This window comes from Rhipicephalus sanguineus, chromosome 8, assembly GCF_013339695.2.
Source record: "Rhipicephalus sanguineus isolate Rsan-2018 chromosome 8, BIME_Rsan_1.4, whole genome shotgun sequence".
NCBI classification, from domain to species: Eukaryota; Metazoa; Arthropoda; class Arachnida; order Ixodida; family Ixodidae; genus Rhipicephalus; species Rhipicephalus sanguineus.
The window spans coordinates 48,397,270-48,408,873 of NC_051183.1; the positions used below are offsets into that span (position 1 = coordinate 48,397,270).

The 11,604-nt window shown below is 43.5% G+C and overlaps 1 protein-coding gene across 1 annotated transcript in view; it reads left to right on the forward strand.

Moving 5' to 3' along the window:
• LOC119401841 (G1/S-specific cyclin-D2-like) overlaps positions 1 to 9,687 on the forward strand; it is a 58,204-nt gene extending 48,517 nt beyond the window's left edge. Inside the window, exons 4-5 of the mRNA XM_037668835.2 lie at positions 3,929 to 4,074; positions 5,020 to 9,687. Coding sequence (XP_037524763.1) covers positions 3,929 to 4,074; positions 5,020 to 5,232 — 359 coding nt within the window. The 3' untranslated portion in view covers positions 5,233 to 9,687. The remainder of the gene's footprint in view (positions 1 to 3,928; positions 4,075 to 5,019) is intronic.
• Positions 9,688 to 11,604: the final 1,917 nt, after the last annotated feature.

Genomic DNA, 11,604 nt, shown 5'->3' on the forward strand with positions numbered 1-11,604 from the left:
CCTCGTGAATGCACAGTTGTATTGCAGCGACATCTGTACTTACGTATGCATAACCATCGCTGCAACGCAGGCTCGCAGCTTACTAAATGCAGAGGTGGTATGCGCTATGATATAAAAGTCTGTCACTTCATACAGAAGCTATCACTGCAGTACACTGTAAGAAAAAAAAAAAGAGTATGCCTGACTCCTTTTGGAGAGTCCTGACTTGCCACGTATATGACTCTTTAAAGAGGGCACGTCAACTCTCTTGTGGGTCACACGACTCTTTGAAGAGAGTATAACGATGTCCAAAGAGAGAGTCATATATCAAGTCATAACTCTCCGAAAGGAGTCACACATACTCTTTTTTTTTCTTAGAGTGCACAGCTAGTATCACGCAGCGTATAAGCATATATGCAGCAAATATAAGTACTCAACATGTAGTTCTCGTTGTGTGGCATCCGTATATTCAGGACAGCCCGTATAAGAAAATGACCTGCACAACGAAACATTCTAAGGACTCCGAGCACTTCGTTATAAAGGCATTTCACTGTGCAGAGAGCAGTTGATGCGGCAGCTGTCGCGTCCGTGCACAGATTCGAGGTACATAAGTGAATAGGACCCAGGCGCAGCACGTCGCTAACGCAAATTAAGAGGATAGCACCGTGACCGGATGTGACGTCCGTCCATTCGCACGTGCGAAGCGGTGCCTACTTGTACCTCGTTCGTACATCTGGGCCAACCGAACCGACACATCCACGGCAGCTATAGTGCCTAGAATGTACGGCAACGGTGTCGCCGCGTCGCTGCTACCGCGACACCTGGTGTCAGGGAGAGGCGTGCGCAGGTCGTCGACGGAAGGAGAGGGAGTCTTCGGCTGAGGCCGGAAACTTTAAAAATGGCCGCCGCGCGTCGACACAGGCGGGGTGAGTCGCTTCCAGCTGCCGCTGCCGAAGCGAAACCAGAACAGGTGGTGAACCCCCGCTGGCGAGACCTTTAAATGGGAGGGGCCGCGACGCTATCCCCCCTGCTGAGTTTTCCTTTTCCTTCGTGGCTGAAGTTGTAATTTCTTGTTGCTTCTTTTCTATGTTGTGTCTGCTATTCGCGGTGGCCAATTTAATAAAAGCGGCGCAGCAGAAGCGAGGCGTCGCGAAGAAGACGCGGTAGCAGAGATAGATTTGAGCGAGCGTTCCTGAGGTCGAGACCTTTGCGGGAGCTAAGCAGATGACATCCTCGTAAAACTGGTTGTCGCTTCCTTCCAAAAGAGATATCTAAAAAAAGGAGGTCAGAGGAGGGGAAGGCATGTGTAGAGAGATTTGCCCTTGATGACGTTCGCTCCTCGTGATTCTTGTAATTTTGAGCGACTGCGCAAGGAAACTTTCGGAACCGCGATTGCGCATCTTACGCTGTGTATTCGAACTGCGATTGCTTTTAAGGCATAAGCCTTACGCGACTGTGAATCCGCTCGCCTCGCCGAGACTTGTGCGTAAGACTTCGCCAGGCCCATCCAAAACACCCACGTGACCTTTGATCGGTAAGTGGGAGAGAGAACGGCTTGTTGTGACGCCATCGTGACGTCACAGATCGCCGAACTTTGTGGCGTCATACGATGCTGTGATATCACATGATGACCACAGTAACCTTTAGCGCAACAAAAGGACACAGGAAAGACGACAGAACACTGTGCTTTGGACAAGCACCAAATATGGACTAGCACCAACTATCCCGTCAACGCATTGTGGTAAATCACACGATGACGTCATCAGTGGACCTCGCCGATCGGTCAAAGGTGGGCCGATCCCGGAGGCAATGCAGCTCTATGTGAGGTACATAAGCTTCAGGGGAGGGGGGAGGAAAAGTGCAATCCACTGGAAGCGTCGAGGTAATTTGTGCGTATCTCTAACTCTGCAGCTAGTTGTCGTGCAGGATGCACGGTCCCCGATTGTACAACTTAATGCATTACCAAGTATTAAGGCCGAGACAGACGGTACGATTTTCCTTCCGATGCGACGTCCGACGCGGCGGTGCGGATGCCAGAATGGGGGTTGTCCGATGCCATGAAAGGTCACCACTCCGGCTGCCTCACCGCCGCGTCGGCCGTCGCATTGCATGGAAAATTGTACTGTCTGTCTCGTGCTTTAAGCAGGCTTTCGCCTTCAAGTGTTACAGAGATTGTAACATACCGCCTATTTCGTATTTACGTTTTTGATATCTTCATTTCGGAGTTAGGGAGCGTTAAGTTCCATTAGCGTCAATCCAAACATGGCCATGTTTTCATCTGCGCAAATCCGGCAACCTGTTCATCACTAAGCAAATGGTGGACGAGTACAACGTACAGTTGTTTGGCTGTTTTTTTTTTGTTTGTTTGTTGGTGTACGCTCAGGCGCTGTCGCGTTCAAGTGCGCGCATACGCTTTGACTCTATTAGTTGTAGCCTTAACCGTGGCCTACCTCTATGTAGGCCAATGGATGTATGCCTCAGGAATTTTGTAGGAGCGACGGAAGCCACGTGACTTTGAACCTCACGATCGAAGCGGCTTCCGCTTCTTTATGGCTTGCGGGGTGTCCCGTCTTTACAGGCCCTACCCATTGTCAAGGCACGCGAGACCTTTAAACTCTCACCTATTGTGTTCTTACCCCTCAAAACGTAAACAGTAAAGCCGTTTTGGAAGAAAAAAAGAACATTTCTCCAATAAAAGGCGCTCCCTCAACACACCCGCTTTTTTACAAAACAGGAATGCTATTGAAAAAGCTTTTCGTTTATTTCTTTGTGTGCGTGTTGGTATATTGCTCTTGTTGTAGGTGCATTTTGTTCGTTTTGTAGTTGCCTTCACCTCGGCGTTCTAGAAGCGACATGCCAAGCATGGTAGTGACACAAAAGGATAAGAAAAGTAATAATATCACATTTTCCCGCTTTATATGCACGCATTGCCACTCCCTGTAACGCGCGCATCTAAGGGAACACATTCCGAACGGTAACCGCAGCATTTACTTTTTCTTTTATCGAAAGTGTGATGCAGAAAAGCACGGGATAAGGCAAAAGCAACATGAACGTGCACACTATATTCCTTGCTGCGTCGCAGTTTCGGTGAAGTACCATGCACCAAGTAGTCGAGTAACGCGCATTGTAAACTGTTTTTCTGACGGAATTTCCTACGTTATGCGGCTCTTTCCTCATACTTCGCATATTGTAGATGATTCTACTGCACTCGTTTCACGTTCTGCGAGTGCAAGTGAATAAATATAACAGATGGTGCGTGTGTTCCAATATGCGAAGAGAAATATACTATCGCGTAACAGAAGTACGCTTAGTGGAATAGAAGTTGAGCGCCTTGAAGCGTCGAGCCATCTAAGACGTTTTGGTGTGGCAGGGCAGCCGGTGCTTTTTGTAGGAGACGAGGAGTAAAAATGAAAATGAAAAAAAAAAGCTTTTTTTTTTCAGAAACGAAGACCGTGGTGGAGGAATTCGCTGACTGTCGCCCGAGGTACCGGAAGTTTGCTTCCGTTTTCCTCTAAACGCCCCGCGTGCCTAACTTCCGTTGCTTGTTATGTTGGTGTCCCGCTGGTTATTGTCAGCCTAAGTCGGCTTCTTCAGAAATGAAACGGGCGCGATTTTTGAAGTGCCCTAACGGGAGACCCTTACTCGCCATAGGTTTGTGGCCAGATCATGAAATGCCTTGTGGACAAGGTCCAGGTTCAGCGGCATCAGTTGCAGTTGGCAGAGATGCTTCCCTACCCCATCCGCGCCTCGAACATGTCCACGGCTTCAGCTGTCTTTGAGTTCTAGTTGATGCTCCTTTGTTTTTTTGTTAACTGTCGAAAATGGTAATCTCTTTAATTCGTAATGCTCTTAACTTGCAACACCAGTTTTGTCCATTTTGAACATATTTGCTCGCTCATCATACTATGTAATTAGACGCATGTTCTCTTTATTCTTTTCTATATTGCAGAGTACCACTTTATGAGCTACAGCCCCGCCCTGTTGGCCACTTCCAGCGTGGCCGCCGCCGTGCATGGCCTCAGAGGACCTCTGTTTACGACAACTGCCCAAGACCAACTCACATCCGCCCTAGAGAGGATAACGCACGTCCGGACGGTGAGTATATATAGTGCCGGTCGGACACTTCTGAACCAGACACATCGAATCAAATAGTTTTACTCAACGTTTCTACCACTCTGGCAACCCAGACCAGAGCAATATTTTCATGATGTGCAACATGATTACACATGAGTGAAAGATAATTCAGACAAGAACAATGTATTCATGATGCGCAACATAATTACACGAGAGAAAGATGACCGATAAAATGTAAAACGATATATCCACGTAAATAAGGAAGGCAATTGCATGTATCTGAGAGCAAGTGTAGAAGCGAGCATTGACATGTCATGTAAGTGAAAGCCAGGTTATTGGGAAAGGTGACCGCAGAGAACTTGTGGGACAAAGAAAGAGACAACATGAAGCGGTGCTCACAACTGTTCGTTTAATGAGACAACACCGACTTATATCAGACACAGGTGTGCACCGGAAAAAAAAAAGTTGAATGCTGATAGACCTAATGCATAAGCAACACTAATGCAGCCGCAGATGGATGATGTTTTGTTTGTGTAAGTTTTGATCAAGGGATTCGGCAATATTGCAGCCTGGTGCGTGCTTTTTCCTGCAGTAAAACGTAGTTTAAACCGCCTAGTAACTGCAATATATATATATATATATATATATATATATATATATATATATATATATATATATATATATATATATATATATTACTGAACAATTTTTCCTACGTGCTTGATTTTTTTTTTCAACTTTTACTTCCGGGTCCTTTGTTAGCACTTTATTGTTTTATATATATATATATATATATTGTAACTGTGATGCAACTGCAACATATTTCACAGTGTACTATCCAATGCCTAATCATTCATTGAGCTCTAATGCAGCCATCACTTCCACTTTCCCATTTGATAGTTCCTTTGAATTTCCGCGCCTATACCTTTTAATCAACGGCCCAATCGTTTCTACGTTATTTCGCAGGTGGACATCCGACGCTGTGTCTTAGAAATCGAGACCCTGATGGAAACCAGTGTAGCTGCATTGCAGCAGCAACAGTCACAAGCCAAGGGCGGTAGCGCAACACTGACGTCGTACGGAACCAGCAAAAACAATGCACTTGTGGCGCCCTCTGGTGCCGACCCCGATTCCTGTCAGCCGAACACGCCGACGGACGTCCAGGACATCACTTTTTAGACGTTGTGTCTTCTTGCTGTAGTTCTCTGCTGTATTCGTGTCAACGTCCTTGACCATGTTGTTGTGTTTCTGTGACGTTCTATGCTTTTGTCAGAGTTCTTGAGAATGCGCTTCCCCCTGCCTACCTTTTGAAAGTTCTTTTGCCTTTTCAATATTTTTTTCGGGACCATCGGCGTTATGCCGAAGTTGTTGATACTCTTGAACGTCTTCCAAGTACCCCTAGTGTCAGCTAGAAACGAATGTTCTTACACTCATATTTAGAATTCAGGCCGTTTTGACAACATTTTTTTCAAGATAGAAAAGCTGCTTATGTCATATTTAACTGCACCTATTCCTTGCACGCAAGTAAAACAGGTTCAAACAGCGTGTATCTCTTGCTCTAAAAGTCAAAGCGTAGTGATTTCCCTTGATTTCCCTCTCTTACTGGAACAGTAGTTGTAACTCATCACCACGCAATCTGTTTTAGGCTTACAGGCTTTCCCATTCTTTATAAAGTTATTTCGTTGGCATTGAAATTATCGTCAAACATATAAAGCAAAAGGTGCTGCTCGTAAATCGGCAATAATTTGTTGCGTAACAAAGAATACGTTCCGATGGCCGTGCGGGGAGTAACTGCTACACCAATATTTGACTCTATTTCTTGACAGTGCTCGTTCAGTCAGTTTTATTCGTCTTCCATCGAACTTGCTGTAGGAATGCTTAACATTTTTCAATTGCTGCTGCTCCTGCGAGCGCTACAAGAACTCTAGGATCTGCTTGTGTGAAGGTCTCTTTCTGCATGCCCATGCGATATTCAAGTTAAACAAATTCATATTGAGGTTTAGCTATTATTAAAAGAAGCTTGATTAATGCAGTGGCACAGATGCATTAATGCTGATGTTCATTTGCGGATGCAGCGGCTAGGTTTTGAATTCTATGCCGAAATTTCAACCATTTGCCGATGCTGCCATTCCGCCGTGTACAGATAGACCGTTGCAGCAAAAGTGAGAATTGCTCACAAATAAGTGTTCTCAGCAACGAACGTAGCTTTCATCATTAACGTGTGCATTCGAACAGCTCAATGGTGCACACTGCTTGAAACAACTGACATTTTATTTTTCTGTTTTTGCTTTGAAAATTGAATTCTTGCGTTTCTTCAGGTTTTTATGACAATGGTTGAGCTTGAGATCTGCTTCTCCGCTCGCCTGCTACTGCAAGTGTTTTTTTTTGTGGGATTTTTTAAATATCTATTTTTTCGACGTTGAAGCTGCGCATTTCGTATTAAGCACGCCACTTTTAGGTATTTCCAAGTTTTTGAATATATAGTGTTTGTATCACCAGCGTTTTCGCGAAAAATGAAAAAAAAAAGGTGACAGCAACCGTATTGAAGGTTAGTTTGAAACGTTATGTGTGCGAAGTACATTCCTTGTTCTACGTGAAAATGTTTTCTTTTTCCCAATTTCGAACGCTCAGTACAAATATACAGTAATGTGTACGCTTGAGTATATGTGTTTCCGAAGCTTTTCACTCTTTGCTTGCCAGAACGACAAAACCAAAGAAGCACTATGTTGGCACCGCGCATATTTTACAGACTTTCCAACCATAGCAAAGTTATTATAGTGTTTATACACTGGTACTGAAAGTGTTCCCAGACTAGTCCATTACTTTTCGCCAGTGACTCTTCATCTTTACTTCGAGACGTTCGGGAGATTGTACGTATTTCTTTTTAACCACCTTGCGTATTCATACCTTCTTGCACCTATGATCGTACGTCGCCATGCGTAGCGTTATAAAAGCTTACAAGCCTTTCACAAGTTCGATGATTCTATTTTCCAACCAGTGCTAAATGAAATTACTTAGTATTCCAAAATTAGGCATGATATTGAATTAAGAATAAGTCTAGGAACCATTTCACCTAACAAAGTAAAACAAATACTGCGTAGCACCTGTCAAAATGCATATATTGTACAGCTGCATGAGAATTCCCGCTACCTTGGGTACATGTTGCCCATGACGTGTCTTAATGTATTCTACTTGTATGTTTTTTTTTTCTGAAATGCAACAGTGTTTAGTTGCACCGTAATTTAATATGTGTGTTCAAGTTTCGTGCTATAACTTATTCAGTTATCGCTGCACCAAAGGTAAAGATGAGCGACATATCTAGTCCTTTTTTTCAAATTGTTCATTACCTATTACTTACATGCACACCAAAAATACACACAAAAACAAAAAAAAATATGTTCATAAATTACCCCTTATGAAGTGTACAGTTCACAACGCCACTGTGGTAGCGCCACTTGACACACCACAACATGCATCTCACTGCCATTCTCCCCTCACGCACATATCGTTTCTTTTTTTGCAGTTTTGTATGATAATGTATGTTTCCATGATCGTCATTAGCGCCTACCCCACCAAAGTTTAAAGAAACTCAATGGTACCTGTAGAGACTATTGCTTGGTTTTCATTTATATCCGAAAATTTTTCTGGCATTGTAACGTTGCATGTCGCTTGAACCATTTACAGTGGCCAACATGATCTTCCACTGCTATATGAGTAGGTTGCAGAGGCATTAAAAAGCCCAAGCTATTTGTTGCCCTAGCCTCATGAAAATTTCAGTTTTTTCTAAATGTACGTCACATGTTGTACTATACTGGCATTGTGACCACTTTCGGATCTCATGTCTGTGTTTTATACCGGCATAATCTCAGCTCAGTAGTCGCTCCATAGTCTGCTGAACTATGGAGCTACTGCACGTTTGTAAAGTAGGTACTATCATTGTCACCATTTGATACTGAACCATAGGAGCTGGGTGTTCTTTTTGCGAATATTGAAGGAACCAAAAGTTTATTCAACAAGTTGTCTATTTGCTAGTTTATGTTTTTCATGGAGTCCTTCGGGACATAGTTCCGGTTTAAAAATGAGTCGTCTTCCATGACAAAAAAAAAATTTAAGACATAGCACTTTTTTTGTTCAGGATGAAAAAACATCCTTGTTCCACATTTGTATCATACTCATGTTTTTTTTTGTCTTCCTGTTGATGCTTATGTATGGAAATTCTCGTTTGTTCATTATAGATGCCCACATTTGACGTTGTGTTTTACATGTTACTGCCATAATGTTCATGGTGTTAGTGCACCCCATTGTATTGTCATAACACACACATATTATTCACAGTTTAAAAATGTTCATTAGCATCGTGTTGTTCAAATGTTACTATTAAGTGTACACCATTTGTGCCAGTGTTTACCGCCGCACCTCTCAGCCCACTGCCAAAGAACTAAAACCATTCCTCTGGTGTGCCATTACTACTGACATATTTTTTGTCGTTTACATTTTCAGAATAGTTAGTCAATATTTTCAGAGTTTCGGCATCCCAGTGCTATCACGCACTTCAAGGCACTCCTTGTAGATGTGTGTGATACGCACATGCAAGACGTCTGTGATATTTCTAGTAAATGGCACCAGCAGCCTGTGATACTAAACAGCGCCCTTCCAAATATTGTGAAATGTCTCCTGTACAGCACAGAGCCATTTTGTACTTTCAGCCGATGTGAAATTCTACTTGACCGTTGACTGTTTCTTTTGAATCATCAGCAGTAACATTTGTCCTTTGACTGTATAAAGTCGTCATTGGGCTACAGATGAATGTTTGTGATTAGTACCTTCTATGTACTGTTGGAGTGTGTTGTTGTGCATTTGAATTCAGCCAGCAGTATGTCATTATATATAATTCATGCACCAAACCTCATTACCTGCCATAGTGCTCAAAACTTTTTAATTATTTGCATTCGAATAAACGCATAACCTTGGCTATACTGTACAGACGCGTTTTCAGAATGCCATTGAAGTTTCATTTTTTACCAAACTGCAGCGTATCACTCTAGATATATTAATATTGAATTTCAACTTTCGCTCTGTCTACTTTGTAACAGCCTCGTATTTACGAAAAATGAAGTTACGTCATTCTTAAGTTATGTGCACCATTTCACTCAGTAGCCCTCTATTAGTAATTGGCAGCTTCACTAAAACATTTACACGTTATCATCACATGTGCAAATTTTCAATCATACCTGATAATTTCACCGTGTTTTTACTTCAGGTTCGGGGATCATTCGCAGTAAGTGCATGTGCATGCGCTCACAACACGGCAGTTCCTTAGATGTTCTAGGTACTCTGCAATGTCACTGTACTTGTAAAGGAATTCTGTAAACCAAAGTCTTGTCAGGAATTTCATGGCTGGCTGAAGTACTCAATGGCTGTCGCAGATGATCGCATTTTTCGTGTATTCAGTGCCGAGGCTACTGTGGTAAGGGTCCAAAGCAATGCATTATTCAACTTGTAACTGGTATTTCCTGCCTGTACAAAGAAACAGCCCCGGTGTTTGTATGGAACTTGAATTTTTCTCAGAGTTGATTCTGTTGTATATTTCTGCGTTATGATGACAATGTAATAAAGTCATTACATTGATTGCAAAAGTCACTTGACTCCGCCGTGTCATCATTAGCGTTTTTTCCCGGAAATGTGGGGCGCACAAATTTGCAAACTGCATTTCCTATGTTGGAAACAATGCCGCCAATAGACCATGTGACTTTCATTTGCTCGACCTGTTAGTTGAATGTAGTGTATGGATTTCGAAGAATTTTAGAGGATGACCAAATGCAGCAGGATTTTTGCAAACAAGCATTGTGGCAATGACAACAATTGTAGACAGCTTTCATTGTCTGGAGCACTGTCGTCTTCTTTTTCAGACTAAATATAAATTTACTTAAGGTTGAAATCAAACTGACTACACCAGATTTTGCAGTACCGCGCCTTCTTCCACTGCAAATGAATACATAAAGAGAACGATTATACTTTATGCCTGCTGCGATTGTTAAGGCCAGGAGCGCATTCATAAATTATAATTATTGGTATTTAACGTCCCCAAACCACGATATGAATATGAGGGACGCCGTAGTAGATGCTCGTGCACCTAAATCTAAGTACACGCGTCTCAAGCATTTTCGCCTATATCGAAAATGCGGCAGTCGCGGCCGGGGTTCGATGCCGTGTACCTTCGGGTCAAGAGCGCATTCAGCATGTGATTTTGGTTAGAGAGGGGGAAGGTAACCAGACCCTTCCATATGTATTGTCGCGTGTGTTTTTTATGTGCTCGTGTACACGACTTACATACTGTACAAATTTCGGAGGGTTTCCACACACCCTCCACCTTCTAGTTACGTATACGTTCTGTAAACAGAGTTCAGTGCAATCGCAAGGAGGGTACCTTAAGGTAACAAAAAACACGAAAACGTCTGTACAACAAGACAATGGACGGCTCACCAGTACGCAACGTTCTTTACACTCTAAGAAAAAAACCGGCTGAAGGGGGAGTAAAGTCAGCTTTAGTCCTCAAATCGTGTCGTTAGTCCGCGAGAGGACCAACTGTCGCGAAGTGCGTGTCGTGTGCAAATTTGGAAGACTAGACATACCTCGGAAAAGACTAATGGGGGGACGAACGGTTGCATTTACTCCCGCGGGTAGAGGTTGAAGGGAAGGCGTTTTTTCTGTGGCCTTTGTTTGCAGCAAGGCTCAGCATCGAACGCGAAGCAGTGATCGTAGACCCACGAATGCCTCTTTCAAAGGTCATGAGCTTAGCTCTCGGCCAGGTGCGCCCTATTGTTCCGAAGCCCCCCTTTCTACTCTGTCGCGGTGCGGGTTGCAGGCGGAGACGACCTGAGGGGTAAGGAATTCGGCGAACGCATGTTCCAAATGTCCACTGCACAGATGACAAGAAGGCATCGGCGCGTCGGCCTGCTTACTGCTGCGATAAAGAAAATAACGCGAGAAAAGATTAATTTGTTGTGTGTTAATATTGTGTCATAAATTATGAGGACTTGAAACTTAGTTCACCAATAAGCTTCCCAATATTCACAGGCGGTGACAATCGTGTAAATCTGACGGACGTTTCAGCGCTTATGTTGGGTATCCTTCCGCGCCGCACTCTTTCTTCTTCAGTATCTCTCGTCGGAGTGTCGAGTGCGCGTCGTGTTCGTCACTTGTGATCTATCTTGCTCTTGTTTCGGGGTCAGCGAGTGCCGCTATTTACGCAGACTATGAACGCAGCTGTGAAGAACATACCTCGCTGCATGTGCTGCAATTGTGGACGCGCATGCGCGTTTGTTTCTGTGTACCGGCTGTTTATTGGACCCAGCATCGTAACTTTCCTGCGGAAAAATGGACACCTCAGCTTACATGCAAGAGTCCATCGCAGCTTCCTTTCTGCAAAGCTTCAGAGATGGACGCCGTCACATCGAGGTGTGATCAACAATTTCTGGATTTACTTGCTCTGCAAACAACGTCCCTCTGCTAATTTTGAAGGTAAGTTTATTATTTTCATTGCCTTGGTAC